This window comes from Nuphar pumila, chromosome 12 (assembly GCF_984573655.1).
Source record: "Nuphar pumila chromosome 12, dmNupPumi1.hap1.1, whole genome shotgun sequence".
NCBI classification, from domain to species: domain Eukaryota; kingdom Viridiplantae; phylum Streptophyta; class Magnoliopsida; order Nymphaeales; family Nymphaeaceae; genus Nuphar; species Nuphar pumila.
The window spans coordinates 36,570,053-36,588,749 of NC_143260.1; the positions used below are offsets into that span (position 1 = coordinate 36,570,053).

Genomic DNA, 18,697 nt, shown 5'->3' on the forward strand with positions numbered 1-18,697 from the left:
ATGCCTCAGATTTTATGTCACAGGCGATGACACGAGCAACAATATTTTAATATTTTTATTCTTTTATTCTTTTATTCTTTTATTAAAATAAAAAGGCATGTTGTAATATTAAATATCAAAAAACAGTTTTTATTGATTAAGAATTAAAAGTTCGTGTCCTATTTAAAAAAAAAATCGAACTAGCGAGTCGAAATCGCATTACGCGTCTTCGTGTCTTCGTGACATGGACCAGCTTCTGTTAAAAAAAATAAAAGCTGCGAGCGGGAATTGGGGCTTCTTGTTTGATCTTCCCGCGTCTCTCTCTCTCTCTCGTTGCAGGTGGGCACCCCATTAACGACCATCATCTATCCAAGTAAGGAATCTCTCTCTCTCTCTGCGGGTGTTGATGGAGATATCGTAGGAGGAGATTAATCCGACAATGGTTCTCGTGTAGAAGATGATCTTCTAGCGAAAACCATAAAACCCGTTTCATCTTTTATTCAATACCTAATCCTTCACTCGAAAGTTGGAAAACCAACTCTGACCCAAGTGGGGTTTCTTTCTGTACCCCTATTTTGCTAGACAGCCCCAGTATGATCAATAACCCAAAAGAAAGGAAAATAAAAGAACCCCATAATTTTCGATCGAGATCTGAATTTGCCGGGGATTTTCCTCACTTATTAGTTTCTAATGCTTTCTCCTTCTGTTTCAATTAGATGTAAAAAAGGAGTAACATCTGATGATGGTTCTATCCCTTCTGCATCATTGTGAGTTAACTTTAATCTTGAAGCAGTATTCCTTGAAATCCTCGGAATCGACAGAGAAATTGATTTTGTTTTGTCCAAATCATCCTTTTCGTCTTTATTTTTCTTGTTTGATCATGTGCGAATGGGAGAAACCATCTTTCTTTCCTTGAAGGTTTTCGCTATCATTCTGTAGTTGGATATGCTTTTCCATTCCTTTTGCATATGGTCCTTGTAGCCTCTATTTTGCTTCTCGTATCTGTTGCTCTGTTAGGTTTTGCTTCTTCTTCTTTTTAATATTGATTTTTGGTTGGGATGTGCTGCTGTTGGGGATCTGTATTTCTCTTTCATCTGCAATTCTGCATACTAATCTCTCTCTACTTTAGTGTACTTTATGTGCTTCAAACTATATGTTAGAAGTTGGCAACAAAGTAGTTTTCGAGCTTTGTGGTAGTGAACTTCATAGAATTGTTCTTATGTTATAGTAGACACTGAGCAAGCCTAAGATTCAATGAGTATCCAGAAAGCATAATCTAGAAGAATTGATAACAAGCGTAAAGGATTCTTGATGTAATAGGGATTTCCCTAGGTGTCCCTTCTTTTTAACTGTATGCCTACAGTTATCTTGGATAAAAGGCATGATCTATGTAACACAAATACTTCTAAAAGGGCAACTCATCCGTGACACACCTGCATTGGTGCAGGTGCGACACTTGGTCACGGCTTCTGTAGTAAGGTGTGGTCAACCACATCGGAGTTCATTTCTATCCAAAACTGTACTCAGTTAACCCTAACCAAGTCCTTTTTATCTATATTATATACATAAATATGTACACACACATTATATATATGTATGTGTTCTAGTCATCCCATTTTCGTTAGGTCCCAAGCAATGTTGTGAAAAGCATTGAGGCGTAGCTAAGTGTACGTAAGCCTCATTTTTTTTTTTGAAAACTAAAAAAAAAACTTTAAAAAATATCTAAAAATTCAAATAATTAAAAGAAACACTTTATTGATAAAGCAACAACCAATAAGAAAAAAAAATCTCAAATAAATACCAAAAAATATGAGATTAACACATAAAAGTAACATTAATATGAGAATACAATTCATTTAATGCAAAAAGATATTCAATTTCATCTAATATGAACTTAAAAACTGATATGAAATTTCATCTAATAAGAACTGATATGTAATCTGATCTAATAAGAACTTAAAAACAAAAAGAATTCAACATTCCAAGTAAAACTGCAATCATTGTTTACATGCATACATGTTTCACAGCAAGACAAGTAATGTGAATAGGAAGAGATAAAATACAAATGCAAAAAAAAAAACTGATATACAATTTCATCTAATAAGAACTTAAAAACAAAAAGAATTCAACGTTTGAAGTAAAACTGCAAAAAAAAAATGATATGTAAAAAAGAATTCAACGTTAGAGAGAGAGAGAGAGAGAGAGAGAGAGAGAGGTGCCCTAATGAATCGGGCCTCCCCTATTTTGGGTCAAAGGGCTTTAACCCCCATTTGACCCAAAGCCTATAAGGTGCATGCCTCAGGCTGAGGCATACCTCATAGCCATGAGGCGGGCGCCTCATAGGCTATTGCGCTTTTTAGTGCGCCTCAAGACCAAATGGCCCTCGCTTTGTGGCAAGGTGCACTTTTTGCGCCTTGAGGCATACCTTATAGCCATGAGGCGGGCGCCTCATAGGCTATTGTGCTTTTTAGTGTGCCTCAAGGCCAAAGGACCCTCATTTTGTAGCAAGGCACGTTTTTTGCGCCTTGAGGTATGCTTTTAACAACATTGACCCCAAGTTAGGTCCCAACAAAAATGTGGCTGTAGGTGCTTTTTACTTGATCTAAACCAATGGATGTGTTTATCATAGTTTACTTAGTAGTTAACATGCATCCAATTAGGTATTTTTTATGCACATATGTGTTCTTTTAGAGGGGTGAAAAATCAACGGCTTATATTGTGCTAAAATTTTATGATAGAAAATCCTGTTTTTTTTGGTAAATAAACAATTGTGAACACATCAACAGGTTCAGATTCGACAAAAAACACCTACAACCATGTTTTTTGCCAGGACCTATCGTGGGACCTGACTAGAACATTGCTCACATATATATCTGCACTCCCACACTCAATTTAAGAGGCCCAGTTGTTTTGTTCGTGTACCACTTAAATTTGATTGTGAGATTTTCCACATCATGTATGTGTTTGCAACTTGTGACTGTGATTGGGTTCTCTTAATCAAAAGAGTAATGATGATAAAACTTCTTTTTTAATGTTTGTATAATTTATGTTATGGGTTGCATCCAGTATGATGTAACACAAAAAATATGACAACCGATAGCAATTCTGCATTAATGCTCATGTTGCCAAAATATTTTAATTATCACTATTATATAAATCTTGTCTTGAACTGTTATAGCTTGGTTAGCAATTCAAATTCACTTAACTGCAAAGAAATCAGCTCTTTGTTTCTCTCTGGCAATCTGTTGTGACTTGGTGTAGTCTCCTTTTTGGACTCCTTTCTTCGATCCAATATCGGGATCAAACTCAAATTGAAGTCTGAAGTTAAAAAAAGAAAACAAACAAAAATAAGAGATAAATTAAATCTTGCTGAATATGAGATCTCTGTAAGCAAATGTGTGTGCATCACCTAGAGGCATATCCAGCCAAAACATTTTCATGCCTAGAAGCATTTCGTATTGGTCTTTGCTTGAAGCATGTGAATCTCACACATTTCAAGGTGGGCATCACTTGCCCTGAAATCAACCTTTTAAAACTATGTTCAGGTGAGCAGTTTACTTGCTCTGGACATGCTGTTGCGGGAAACATGACAGACAGATAAAGTCCAACTTGTGAAAATACTTGTTAGTTTGTGCACCATCATATAAACACCAAATTATGTAGCTGGAAGGCTTTGTGAAAGCCTAATATGTAGTCAACTATTTCCTAGTCTAGCATTTTATGTATCAAAACCTGCATGTCACTGCACCTAACATTTTAACTGTCTTGATTTGTTTCATTTTCACATTATTATTCATCAAATAATAAGATTCATCTGTTTAAGGTGTTTGCAAATCACAGTGATCTCCTTGTTTTGTCTTGCAGAAGAATGGATACTTCAAGCCCTGCAGTTTTTGTCAATGCAGAGCTCTTAAAGATGTACACCGGGCGTAGGGTGCGGACTGTAGTTAAGGTTTTACGAACTGACGGTGGGTTTCTGGTCGGGCAGTCACCAGATGGCCATCAAATATCCATTAAAGGGTTAACTCCTTCCAAGCTGTCACAATATGTTGAAGTTATTGGTGTTGCCGAGGGCAATCAATCCATTCGCGCCGAAATATGCACAAACTTTGGTGACACTTTTGGTATTTCTTTCATCACCGATGTGGATTAAGCAAAACTATGTATGTTGACAGTGGGCTTTGACATGACAGGCCGATCAGGTGTCATATCTTCATCATACTAATGGTGTTCTAGTGGGGTTCTCCAATCTCATTGGCTCCACCAATGCCATTACTAATGAGAACCTTTCTTTTTCTGTCAATATTTCTGATAGTTCCAGTTATAGCAAATATTTCTTGTCCTTTCTATAATCCCTGCTAGTCGTTTATTAGGTTGTCAGTCAACCGTAATTTTTTTTATGCATCTGCAGCACCTGAACTTCTTTCACTTATTTGGGCTTAACTCTCTTTTGCAGCTTTGGATAACTTCAATGAGTTGTGTCGTGTAGCTAACTCGGAGTACAAGAGTATGTTCATCTAGGAGATGGCTATTCTAGTGGACATTGCTTTCTCTTTTGCTCTTTTGGAGGATCAGGGACCTTACCTTCATTTTAATTCAAAGAAATGTTTAGTTTGAAATGCAAAGACAGTATGTATATGAACAAGAAGTATTTTGATCAGCATGGTTCATCTGCAAATGCTGTGTAGCAGAGGTTATTTCTGATATATTAGACTTCTCGTTATCAAACATACCTGCCTCTATATAGAGAGGTTTAAGTGCTTTTCTTAGAGCTTCATCTTTGCCCTGTCGTTATAAATCTGTCGATATTTGCTTGCTGATGTGCCGTGTGCTTTTTTGAGATTAAATTTTAACATAATACTTTGCCCGTGTATCTGTTTAAGTGCCTGTGTAAAGTTTCAATTTACACGTCCTATCCTGATCACAAGTCATAACTCTAAGAACACAAGGACTTGAAGAAGAGCTCAAGGTGTCAACCGATTTGGTCAGCCCAATGAGAAACAAGCCAAGTTACTATTATAACAAGTTAAAATTTTATTTAATGACGGATTTAGATGCCTCAAACCTTGGAACTCTAAGATTATGATGAAATAGGAGTATCTTTATGTTAATCTGCGGTGTGTTATTTTCTTAATGATCATGCGAATGCGCTAAAACAAATCAATAAATTTAATAAGTGATGTCTGCATGTGCATGAGAGAGAGAGAGAGAGAGAGAGAGAGAGAGAGAGAGAGAGAGAGAGAGAGAGGGTTCTTGAATCATGCCTTTTCTAGGAGTCAAGTAATCCACAATGCGTGAACATGATCTTTGAAAGAAGTGAAAATTTTACTAGGATGCTGAAATCATATATATAAGCGTTCTAATGTCATGAGCTGCTTGTTTTCTGCAGTCAGTTGAGGTCCAATCGAGTACTCATCCAATGACGTATCCCTATGTATTTTCTTATTCCTTGCCTTGAACTCAAACATGATCAAAATCTTCTATTTGTTCAACTGCAAAGCCTAAACCTTCTTTTCTTAGACTGCTGATTATATACCTTGTTTTTGTTAAAAGCTAGTTTTTGGTATTGATTGTATATTAAAAGGACGTTGATGGACTTTTCAAATCATGATCATGATGAGGGTAAAAAAAATCGGTATTTAAGGTATGATGGAGGTGGGCAAATACCATCTTTTGTTGCTGATTTTGAAAAGTCTATAAATTACATGAATATCCATACTAATCAACCACTAAACATGAAAATAGACTATAAGGGCTCTGCCTTCCTAGCCAAGGGTGATGATCATATACCTCAACATCCATGGAAGTCATCCCTAGCCGCAAGATCGAAATTGAATGCACTCCCTGGTAAGGGGGGGGGGGGGGGGGAGCAGTTAATGCATGTCACCTTGTGTTGGGACGTTGCAAGTTCGAACCCTAAATGGTATGGTTGTATAACTGGTAGGGGTCTGCCTAACCCCAGCTTTCTGTGTCGAAAAAACACAATCTTAAACGTGAAAGTCCAAAACCTCTCTCTCTCTCTCTCTGCAAAGGTTTTATAGAGGCCTGTCAGTAAAAGCCGCTGGAACCCAAGTAAAAAACACAAAAAAGAAAAAACCCCTATCCACTGCCATCTACAAAGGCCACAAGGACCTAGTCCTTTGAAGCCTTAGAGCACACTGCTCAGAGTTCAACTTGGAATTAGCTTCTTGTTAGACATGGACTTGTGTTCAACAAAAAGCACAATTTTTATGTGCTTCTTGATTAATATAACAGGGCATGATCCTCCCAACTATTCTAATACAAAACATACACATTGACTACATGCATATTCATTTGTAAGCACCACAAGCTTTGGAATGTCCAATTACTGACCTTCTACCACTTAACAACTCTGTCTCTACCCCATTCTCTCCAAAAACTTCCTCCCTAGTTTCCATAATCCCTCTTCCTGCATCGTCTTTCAAGTTTATCCTTCTGAAACATTTCTGTTGGCATGATTGGTCCTCAGCTATGCCCATCGTTGAGCATTCTTCAAGAAGCAAGTTTGGAACGCACTCTGAACTTCTGGTCGCAGGAACAAATGGATATCCCCTCTCATCAACCATAAGTTTTGTAAAAGAGCGAGACTGCTCATCAGTCTCTTCAAAATGTTGAATGGCAGGGCGGGTACCAAATGGCAAATCAAAGGCCAGTGGCCTCTGTGGTTGTGCTTTCATCTGCACAGAGCGCAAGAGTGCAGCACGCCTCAAGTCAGGAGAGTGGCAAATATCACTGGGTGAGGAAGGGAACCTGCCCTCTGAATCTGAGTTCCTTTGCCTCTGCTGAGAGCTACCCATTACAAGAGAAGGAATGCACATTGAAGAAGCTGCAATTGTGGTAGGGATCGATGGGCAGCCAAATACTGATTTGTGATAATGTCTACAAGGAGAAACTGGACTAGTGGGTCTGGAGAAGCCGTCAGTTTGGGCCATGGTGATGCTCAAGGATTGTTCGCAGCATCTGGAGTCATCTGGATCTTCTGACATAGGAGAATATGGTGAAGACAGTTCATCCCTGAAATGGAAAATAAACAAGACATGAAACTAGAACCGAATAAAGAATGAAACAAAACCTTTATTCAAGATTCATCCCTAAACAAACATACTTTCTGTATGTTAGTCTAAATACAAGGACAAGAATAGAACCAAATTGTACATCTAGACCACATAAAAGTCATCCCTGTAACTAGTAGCATACAAAAGCCCAATTTCACAGACAAATTTGATGTTACTTGAAGTATGATGTCATAAGGATGCATTTATTTGAACCATGCACCACAAACACCAGAACATGCTCAATGAGCGCTTGATCTTTAAGGGTGATGAGCCTCCAAGTTGCTCAAGATAGGTGGAGTAACTTTTCTGATCCAAAAAAACTTGGTGGAGATCAATCAGACTTGGACCACAACTGGTTCCATAATGTGCTTGTTCTCAATCAATTCCATCCTCAATCAAGTAACTCACCTACTAAGAGAATGCCACAAAAAATATTGACTCAAGCAAAAAATTTCCACATTCTAAAGGGTGATCAAGAGGTTTCAATCAAGCAGGGAAACACAGAAGCTCCTCAAAAATAAAAAGGAAAAAGAAAAAGGAACAGCCCATCAGCAGTTCTTTCAAAGCCTAGTGAGATGGCTTAACGCATTGATGTTCCTTTGGTTAGATAATAGAAAGTACAAACAAATACAAGGGAATAGCAGACAAATCAAATCCAGTCTAGGCTAAATCATGCATGATATCATGCCCCAAGCTCGAACCGTTGTGATGATCACAATTTAGTCTTATTACCTTTAAAAGACAAGAAAAAAATGACCACAAGGGCTCTCACATCTGGCTAGGTGGGTCGGCTTAAGGCGTTCAAGCTGAAGGACATTGAAGGTTCGATACCTGGAGCGTGTCTCTTACCGCCTGGCTAGGTGGGTTGGCTTAAGGCATTCAAGCTGAAGGACATTGAAGGTTTGATACCTGGAGTGTGTCGCTTACTGCAAGGCCAAAGTGATGTTGAGACCTACCCAGCAGGCAGTGGGGAAGGGGTATCCGTATGTTTTACATCCACAAGGGGCAATTGGCAAAGAGACGGTTGAGCTTGTTAGACCTTCCCCAACTGCCCTGCATGGATGGTTCCTTTCATTAAAAAAAAAACAAAGATAAGATAAAATTAAGCTACTTTCATGACTTGGAAAGTGGGATCTTAATATCTCAAGTTTCCATAAAAGACTTGAGAAACAAGAGAAAAAGAAGAAAACTCCAAATAAGATGGATTTACTAGTTCTAGCATCCCCAATGAGTCATCCATTAAACTAAAAGGATCACTTCCGAACCTTTCAACAACAACAACTACGCCTTCATCCCAAAACAATTGGGGTCCCAAAAAGTTTCATCTCAAGTTTCAACAACTTCCGAACCTTTCAACCTATATAAAATTTGTGGATTTACTACATCCTTCTCCGAAGGTCCCAAAAAGCTAGATCGTCCTACCACAGCAAAATCCATATCTGAAGAACGTAAAGATTCTAAAGAAACAAATACATGGACTTCATAAAATTCTTCCACAATGCCCTCATGTCTAATCCAATTGGGCCCTCGGCCCCAGAAAAGACTTTTTTTTTATAGCTACAACAAATCACTTCCACTCACTTATGATTGGAAAATGGAATCCACCACCCAAACTACTCCCAAGACAATGGAGACAAGGCAAAACCAAGGTTACCGGAAGCACCCATAGGAATGGGGAAGTGTGCTTCCCCGAAACACGCTTCAGAAGCGTGAAACATAGCACTTTCGAAACATACGGGGAAGCGCCATTTTTAATTAGGAAGCATGCTTCCACGCTTTCCAGACGCTTTCCACTCGCTTACCGCTCACTTCCCACTCACTTCCCAATATCAAGATACAAGTTTTCTTTTTTGGGGGGCCTTGGAGCCTTTAACAATTATTTTTTTTGTCTAATATCGGGAAAACTCGATTCTTATTCGCTTTGGGTTTGCTTCCTAGGTCGCTTCCGGTTCGCTTCCCTTCTCGCTTCCAAGATGATTCTCGATTCGCTTCTAAGTCGTCCTGTGCTTCCCGCTTCCTAAAATTTTAGAAGTGCCTCGCCTCCCGCTTCCTCTTCCCGAATCTCTTTCTGCTCCTGCTTCCTTGATTGACAACTCTTGGCAAAACACAATCCACTAGATTTTGGGTTACATGTTATAGTCTCCTAGTCAACCAAGGAAATCTTCCCATATCAGCCATTATCAATATCTGCCCCAAACCTATGCATTATCTTCTAGAAAAAGAAAAAACTAGAAAGGGTTAAAAGAGAGGAAGAAGAGGCAAGAAAGCATTGCCTATCAAAGTTATGACAAAGGTCAAATTATCACTCCACATCTAACTGTAAGAATCTGGCAGAGGTCACTATCTAACACTTTGTATATTCTTACCATGCTAATAACAAAGTGTAAAACATCATGAAAAGCTATATGGTGAACACAAAATGAACAAAATCATGCTCTTTGTAATTCGTTATTTAAAAGATTCAAGAATATATGAGGTTTGCAAACACAAATGAAAAATAATATAAAAGAAGATTGTTGAAAAAAATGCATGGCCGACAATTTTCCATAATAAGTGGTATGTAAAACAGTAAACAAAAGGTGCACATGCATGCACATAAACAAATAGAACTATAGAAGAACATAATCATTTTGGCAACCCCTCTTTAAGGCTGGAATAATAAAATAAACAAAGTTGCGAAAGTAGAGAATGGGCAATCAAATGCAAAATGTCCTCAATGGTAGTGATAACAAAATGAAATTTTATAACCAATATTTTATCATAAGTAAAAAACAGAATAGGTTATTGGATTGGTTTTTTCCTGGAGCCAGATCCAGACCCATGTGTGTTATGTGCCACTTAATAATAGCTTTGTTGTAATTTTTATTTTTGGTTGCAGGGCAGTTTAGTACCCTAAATTGTTTGTAAACACAAATATAAGTAATCGATACCAGAGCTGTGGTGGGATGATTGCTGCAGTCGATATACGGTTGATATCAGCCCTTCCTATCGTGCCTTCCTCGATTTCACTGCAACAGATCCAGGTGATACAAAATTAACATGGTATCAGAGCCAGCCACTGTTGGATTTGAAGAAGTCTCTAAAAGGTATGACCAAAGAGACGTCTGATCTCCAAGTCAAGATTCATTTTCCATAGCTTCATTCTCATCTCCTCTCTCTCTTCTCTTTTACCGAATCTGCCTCTAAACAGAATCTATTTCAACTCCGCCAATCCGAATCTCCTTCTTCTGCTAAGATCTATTTCTGCGTGATTTTTTTTTTATCGACTTACAAATCAGATCATCCACTTCCAGTTATTCCTCTTTTGTCTCTCCCCGCTAACGTTACGTCTGAACATTATATCTATTCCTTGTAAGCTTGCCTCTTCCTTAAGAATCAATGTTCTCCTCCCTCTCAAATTTATCATTGTGGTTGTTCATCTCTTGTAGATCAGATCTGTAAGTAACAGAACTAAATATTTCATATTCCCTCTCCTTTTCAAAGTATCACCCGATTTCAGCCCAGTATTTGCCATTCACGTGCTTGGGTTTTCTGTTGAAATTCCTTTTCTACTGTGTACCACATTTTATATCTGTTTTGCACGCTATTCAAGGCCGAAGTATATATTTATATAAAAAAAGGAGCAAAAAATATTGGTTGATTGTAGGATCTGAACGTGACTATTGGCAGCTGATTTCATGTTTGAGCCTGTTGACAGTTGTTGACCCTAAACCCTAAAAAAAAAGGGGTAAAGGAAGGACGGCTCGTGATTAATCTTATTCACACCTCAGCATTGAATTGTGTGTGTTTTGTATTTTCTTTACTCTTGTGTTATGGATTCTTTCTCGTCCTTCCCACCTCATTCGGGTCTTTCTTCAAGCTTTCTTAATCAACTTGTTTCCGAAAAATTAAACACCTCAAACTTCTTGACTTGGAAGAGACATATTATTCCTTTTATAAGGAGTCAAGGCCTCTTTGGTCATCTGGATGGAACTATTTCAGTTCCGCCAGAATTTATTGCATGTGAAAGAAAGGATGACAAAGGGGCGACCTCAACTGTGTATATCAAAAATCCAGAATTGGAGACTTGAGAAAAGAAAGATCAGTCAGTTGTGTCCTACATCACTTCAACTTTGTCGCAGGAGGTGCTCGTAGCTATACCTGATGATTGTTCAGCTAGCAAGCTTTGGAATAGATTAGTTCAGACATATTCTCAAGTTTCGCAGGCGAGAATGTTTTTTTTTTGAAGCGAGAGTTTCAGTTGCTCAGAAAGGACAGTATGACCATCACGAAGTATTTGAATAAGATGAACACTATCACAGACCAGCTTGCCATTGTGGGGTGCACGATAAGTGACACAGATATGGTCCAGCAAACTTTGAGTGGGCTAGGGCCTGATTACAACATGATTGTTACTTCTCTATTGTGCTTGTCTGTCCTCCCTACTTTTGAAGAGTTGCACGCCAAGTTGATTCAGTATGAAATGACTCTGAAGGGTTTTTCTGAGGAGTCACAGTCTCACACAAATGCTCAGGAGGTTCTTGCTACAGGAATGTCATATGGGCAAGGATGAGGAGGTTTTGGGTTTTGTGGAAGAGGAGGACAAGGTGGACGTGGACTGCTGCCTACACCAAATATGTTGCCAAATGTGCAAGGGCAAAAGGCAGTACCCACTTGTTATCTTTGCAATAAAAGAGGACATATTAAGGCAAATTGTTGGTTTAATCCTCAAATTAAGGAAAGTCCCCACAAACAGATGTCAAGAGAGAGTCTAGTAGTGCCAAGGCTAATGATGAAATCAGAGAGTTACTGTTATCTGCATTGGCGGGATTAAATCTAAAGCAACAGTGATCAGGGGACTTGGTATGTTGACTCTGGTGCGGCAACCCATGTGACTGGTAATGCTGGTAAGATTCTTAATCCTATCCCCTATTTTGGCAAAAGTAGCATCGTCACTGGAGACAGAACTCATCACCTTTTCTCTCATATTGGAAACTCCATTGTTCCTATGCCAACCTCTACTCTTAAGTTGTCTAATGTTCTTCATGCTCCCAATATTAAGAAAAACATCGTTTCTGTCTCTAAGCTTGTCGATGATAATCATGCCTCAGTTGAATTCACTCCCTTTTTTGTGCAGGTCAAGGACCTTCGCACGAGGAAAACATTCGCTGAGGGAAAAAGGCAAGGGGACATGTACATCTTTTAAGAACATATCTTGGATTCTACTCGTCCTGGTTATTCCATCTCAAAGAATTCATCCATGTCATCTTCAGCGTTGACTAAGTGTGTTATGAATGTTTTTTAATGTAATAAGCCATATGTTTGGCATAGTCGGTTGGGTCATTGTGGGAGTCATTTTGTTGAAAAGCTTGTTTCCAATAATCTCATTCTTAAGGATAGTCTGAATACAGGGATGAGTGATCATATGTGTTTCAGTTGTCGTTTATGCAAGAGTCACGTGTTGCCTTTTAATTCTGTTAATAAAAGAGCTTCAAAGCCTTTTGAGATTATTTGTTCTGACGTGTGGGGACCTGCTCCTGTTACTTCTAGTTATGAAAGCAGATACTACTTAATTTTTGTCGACAGCTACTTCTGTTATACCTGGATATAACTTTATGAAAAGTAAATCTGAAATCTTTTCTTTGTTCCAAAACTTCCACTCTCTAGTCAAAAACCAGTTTTCTAAATCTATTCAACATTTTTAATCTGATGGAGGCGGTGAATTTTCCTCCAGTGACTTCATACATTTTCTCCAAATTAATGGGATGAGAAAAAGAGTGTCTTGCCCACACACACCACAACAAAATGGTATAGCTGAACGAAAGCATAGATATATTGTTGAGAGTGCAATGAGTATGATGCATAACAATAATCTCCCTATTTCTTTGTGGACGAAAGCTTTTCATTTTGCTGTACATGTGATAAATAGATTGCCTATGACTCCTTTGGAAAATAAGTCACCTTATTTCTCTCTTCTTGGTGTCCATCCCAACTACCATGACTTACATGTTTTTTGTTGTGTTTGCTATGTTTATATTGATGGGTCCTTGAGGCACAAATTTCAGGACAAGGCATTAAAGTGCAGGTTTGTAGGGTATGCAAACGAGTACAAAGGATACAGATGTTATGATCCCATAAGCAAACGCATCAAGATATCGAGGAATGTTATATTTGATGAGTTGAACTTTGATCTTCAAACCAACATGACTCCTGCAGATTCATCACCGGGCGAAATTTATCATCCTTGGCTTAGCTCAGAATTTTTTAGCAGAATTGATGATAATTGTCCTTCAAATTGTATGCAGTCATAAGGGTATACTGGCGCAGAGGATGAGACACCATCCCCAAGAGAAATGACATTACCGTCTGAACCAGACAGATATAAGGACATCATTTACACCCGACAAAATGGGGAGGATCCACCTATTTCGAGACAAGGGACTGAACAACCATCCACGTCCTCGTATACTCTTGATGTCAGGAGATCCACTCGTGTTCGTCACCCAATTGAAACATGGGTTGGTTATGACAATTTCTCTACAGACTTTTAGTTGTTCCTAACGGCTTTACAAAAAGAGGATGAACTTGTCCCATTCTATCAAGCAAATAACTCTAAGAAATGGGTAGAAGCCATGAATGGTGAGATGGAAGCTTTGCATGAGTGTGGAACATGGGAGATTGTCCCCAAATCGCTGAACATGAATGTGGTAGGATGCAAGTGGGTGTATAAAATAAAGTACAAGCCAGACGGAAGCATTGAAAGGTATAAGGCAAGACTTGTAGATAAAGGATTTACACAGGCGCCAGGTCAGGATTATGATAAGACCTTCAGCCCAGTTGTGAGAATAGGGACCATTAGAATTATCATTTCCCTAGCAGTTGAACATGGATGGAAGCTCAGCCAGCTTGACGTAAAAAATGCATTCCTGCATGGTGACTTAAAGGAGGAAGTCTACATGGAACAACCTCCTGGACATGCAGAAGGGGATCCTAGGAACTACGTTTGCAGATCGAGGAGAGCCCTCTATGGGCTAAAGCAGGTGTCCCGCTCCTGGTTTGACAGTTTTTCGTCTGATATACAAAAATATAGTTTTCGCAGATCTCTTCTAGACCATTCCTTGTTTATATTCAAAAGTGAAGATGTAGTTACTTTACTGATTATATATGTGGATGATATTGTTATTATAGGTAACTCAGAGGATCACATTGCAAAGGTGAAACAACTGCTAAATCAGAGATTTAAAATGAAAGACCTTGGAGACTTGCAATACTTTCTTGGGGTGGAAGTTGATAGAAGAGAAGATGGGTTGGCACTCACCCAACACAAATACACAGTGGATGTCTTGAGCAAAGCAAGTATGAAGGACTGTAAGCCTTTAGCCACTCTGAGCATTCTTCATAAAAAAATGAGCGCCCAAGATGGGGATTTATATGAGGACCCTACCAGATATCGGAGCCTAGTTGGGATGTTACAGTATCTTACGTTCACCTGACCTGACATTGTCTACTCAGTCAATCAAGTATCTCAATTCATGCATGAACCGCACGCTGGACACATGGAGGCGGTCAAAAGAATCCTTAGATATTTAAAGGGGACAATTGGTGATGGACTTCTCTACAGGCAAAGGCCGACAAGACAAAGTGCACATAAAATTGCTATTTACAGTGATGCAGATTGGGCCGGGGATCTAGATGAGCGAAGATCTGTCTCGGGGTATTGTGTTTTCATTGAACAAAATTTGGTCTCCGGGAGTAGTAAGAAACAGAAAGTTGTAGCTAGGTCAAGCACTGAGGCGGAGTACGGATCTATGGCTGCTGCCACTGCAGAAGTTACGCGGGTTAGACACATATTGACGGAAGTAGGGGAAGAAATTTCACAATCATCTTTGCTAATATGATAATCAAAGTGCTATCAACATGTCTTTTAATCCAATCCACCATAGTCGAGCCAAGCACATTGAGATAGATCAACATTTTGTGCGGCAAAATGTTGAAGAGAAGGAGATTGAACCTGAATTTGTGAGAACCGAAGATCAAGTAGCAAACCTGTTCACTAAAGGATTAACTAAATACAGGTTTTGGAAGCTCAAAAACAAGTTGTTCATGGTACAAGACCATGCACAACTTGAAGGGGGTGAAAAACAGAATGGGTTATTGGATTGGTTTTTTTCTGGAGCCAGATCCAAACCCGTGTGTGTTATGTGCCACTTAATAATGGCTTTGTTGTAATTTTTATTTTTGGTTGCAGGGCAGTTTAGTACCCTAAATTGTTTGTAAACACAAATATAAGTAATCGATATCAGAGCTGCGGTGGGATGATTGCTACAGTCGATATACGGTTGATATCAGCCCTTCCTATCGTGCCTTCCTCGATTTCACTGGAACAGATCCTGGTGATACAAAATTAACAATAAGTTCTGCCACTGGCATTTTCAAAAGGGAGGAACATGTGTATGTGTGTGCATGTGAAATGGGGATGGCGTGTGGATGTCTTTTGCTTGTGGTTTGAGTGTGGTTGTTGATATCAGAAAACATATTATGCAGTTGAAGCACGTAAGAATCAAAAGGGTATTTCATTAATGACAAATCTACTTATCATATACTTGAAAATTTTGCGCCTTCACAATTTGCATGTATTTCTCACCAATAGAGTTTACTTTAAACTTGTCAAGGTCAAACAGAATCTTAAATTAAGAACCAGATCTTGGATTAAGCCTCAATAAAGAAACAAAACTTAAAAAAAGTAGTTTCGAGATTTTTTCATTTTGGAAAGCAGAAAGAGGGTTATGGACACACAGGATACTGGAATCAGTTTGAGAGGCGGGCACTAGAGGGTATTCAAAACTGGAGAAAGGTGTCCAAATGAGGATTTAAAAAACAACTTCTCCCTAAAAGAGTTATACACACCCTTTTTGTTGGTTTAGTAGAAAGAAATCTTTCCAACACAAACAAAACCACCAAAAGGATTTTGAACCAAATTCCTTTGCATGTCATCCCGATTTGTCTCGTCCACAGATGGCACTTGACCAAATTAACAAAAAACAAAAAGGTAGAAATTCCCAAACCACTCTAAAAATGGGCTATTTATAACATCCAAAGGAAATTTGGCCTAACAGTTTCCAATAAAGGTTACATAATTTATAACATCTCCATGTAACAATGATGAATGTCTACATTGAATGGATGACCATCTTGCAACTCCCTACAATCAGATATGGTGAAGGAATCAAACTAACAATTAAGCTACAAATATCCATAAAATATTCTAACAACAATGGAAAGGATGCTCCTCTATGAAACACTTATGAGATAGCAGATGCACGTCTATTAATACAATGCATGACATTTACATCAGGGAAGTGATTAACTAATTTCAGAAACAGGGGTTTAAGAATTAAAAACGTCAGAACTTTGCATCTCATCCTAAAAATTGTAAATTGATAACATCTGCAGGAAATATCAGGTTAACATTCTCCAACAAACAACACTGTTTTTGTGATTTTTTCATGCAATTGACCATATATACAAATGGATAATCCCATTCCAATGATCAACAAAAAGAAAGGAATGAAGAACTGAAGTTATTATTGGCAACAGGCATTTCATAGGAGTCTATTAACAATGCAAAGAAAATTGTGCACTGGATGCTCCTCTATCAAGATCTATAAGATAGCATCCTGGCATCTAGTTATAGCTATAGATAACAAGCCAGCATAACTAGATCAGGGCATCTAAGCTGAATATTGGGGCTTAACAAGCAAGCAAGTAGAATTTCATAAATCATCCTTAAAAGAAAACTCACAGGAAACCTAAAGATTAACATTTCAACCAGTAATCACTATCCCATGCAATGTCCAATTTTCACAACAGAGTGTCTCAGGCCAACAATTACAAACTAGCAATGCACCTAACCCATCCAAAACATACATATAGAAAAGAAATAACACATAATTCTTAATAGACCAATACCACAAAATGGGTGCAATACACTCAAACTAGCAGTGAAGGAAATAACACAAAATGGTAAGTCAACCTAGAGTAGCCGATTATCTCAGATCTTGCCGGCGAATCCAAGGGATCAAATCTAGATGGTGAAGTTCTGTGATTCTCCGCCAGAGAGTCTCCTACAGTTAAACCATTTAAACTGGATGCCATCATCTGCAACAGTTTTTCAATAATCATTACACTAACTTGAAAACTCACAAACCAAAAACCACCAAAACGAATAGAAGAGGGAAAACACCACGACCATCATCATCATAAACATCCCAACCAAAGAAAATGAAATGAAAAACAAACCATTGTTAAAAAAAAAAATATAGCCCAAGCCAAAGGAATGAAGCAATTTGACGACCATACCCATCATAAACACAAGGCAGAAAGAAAACCATGGAAGATTATCAAGAAAAACCGAACACCCATTTGAGGAAAACCAGCTATTCATCCACCAAGATCAGAATCAAGCAAGAAAAAAGAACAGTTGGCCTCATTCACGAACAATTTCGAGAAAAAAAACAAACCTCGCTGAGATATCGCTTATGGGAATGAAAATTGTCGAGATATACAGCATCTTCGGGGTCTCTACTCCTCTTCCCGCTCGATTCCGATCCCATCATTCCTTCACCTCATGCACCCACCTCACCTCAGAGAGGGAGAGAGAAGAGCGAAACAAACACACCCCAACATTCACTTTCAATACACCAACATCATGGGAAAGAAGGCATTTTGCACAAAACCTATCAAAGAAACAAACACAATCATTCGACCCATTTCGAATTCCTTTTCCACCATCATTTCTCCTCGAGGCTGGTTCACATCCCCATCGAGAATGTCGTTGAAAAGGTTGCTTTCGAGGCTGAAAAGAGCAGTGTTACAAGACACACGCAGGCACACCCTCCCTATTTGGAAGCCTTGCACTTTACTCTTATTATCATTTTACAAGCAGCACTCTTTTCTGTACTTCCTAGTGATACATAATCAGAGAGAGAGAGAGACAGAGAGAGATTCTCGGAGGTAGTTGAATCGTGGGCAAGACGTTTAAGAACCGGTAAGCAGACAATGCCACAAATCGTCAGAAGTTAGGAAAAACTTATACTAAATTAGATATATATATTTTTAAATAAAATCTTAGAATTTATTTCTATTTTTTTGGACAAAGTTAAAATTGAATCACAGTGGGTGATTTGGCCATGCTAGATTACCCCTCGGAGGTGGTTAAATCGTGGGTAAGACGTTTAAGAACCGGTAAGACGACAATGCCACAAATCTTCAGAAGTTCTCGGGAAAACCTAGGCAAGGAAAAAATAAAATCTTAGATTTTATTTATATTTTTTGGCAAAGTTAAAATTCATTTTATTTATCCAACCTGAAACCCCTGAGTTATGATATTGCTATGAAACCCTCAGTTATGATGTTGCAATCTCACCTTTAGCAACCAACCGCTATTCGGGGTAACCCCTGTGACACGTTGAATAATAACTGGTGGGGGTCTGCCTAACCATAGTGCCAAAAAGTTAAAACACCAAAATATCGGCAGTAAAAAAACTTGAGAGATTTTAAAAATTTTCATAAATCTTACATTTTTGGCAAAATCTTGACAATAAAAAAGAAATAAAAAATATAAAAAATACTTTTTATAAAAAAAATACTTTTTATAAAAAAAT

At 38.4% G+C, this 18,697-nt stretch overlaps 2 protein-coding genes across 5 annotated transcripts; one reads left to right on the forward strand and one right to left on the reverse strand.

Annotated features, from left to right (window-relative positions):
- The first annotated feature begins 218 nt into the window (after positions 1-218).
- LOC149820701 (replication protein A 14 kDa subunit-like) lies at positions 219-4,795 on the forward strand. 4 transcript variants are annotated; one of them, XM_089983091.1, is made up of 4 exons: positions 219-318; positions 696-746; positions 3,844-4,181; positions 4,436-4,795. In XM_089983091.1, the coding sequence occupies exons 1-3, from the start codon at positions 224-226 to the stop codon at positions 4,130-4,132; spliced, it is 435 nt and encodes a 144-aa protein (XP_089839217.1). In that variant the 5' UTR covers positions 219-223; the 3' UTR covers positions 4,133-4,181; positions 4,436-4,795. The 4 variants fall into 4 exon arrangements, 2 of the variants coding, with proteins under 2 accessions (XP_089839217.1, XP_089839216.1); XM_089983090.1 differs by having other exon boundaries at positions 3,844-4,103; XR_016426616.1 differs by having other exon boundaries at positions 238-352; positions 3,844-4,103.
- A 1,397-nt stretch (positions 4,796-6,192) lies between these two features.
- LOC149820702 (uncharacterized) lies at positions 6,193-17,833 on the reverse strand. The gene is made up of 3 exons (XM_089983482.1): positions 17,555-17,833; positions 17,068-17,192; positions 6,193-7,014 (listed from the first exon to the last, which is right to left on the reverse strand). Exons 1-3 carry the CDS (start codon positions 17,648-17,650, stop codon positions 6,291-6,293), a joined length of 945 nt encoding a protein of 314 aa, XP_089839608.1. The 5' UTR covers positions 17,651-17,833; the 3' UTR covers positions 6,193-6,290.
- Positions 17,834-18,697: the final 864 nt, after the last annotated feature.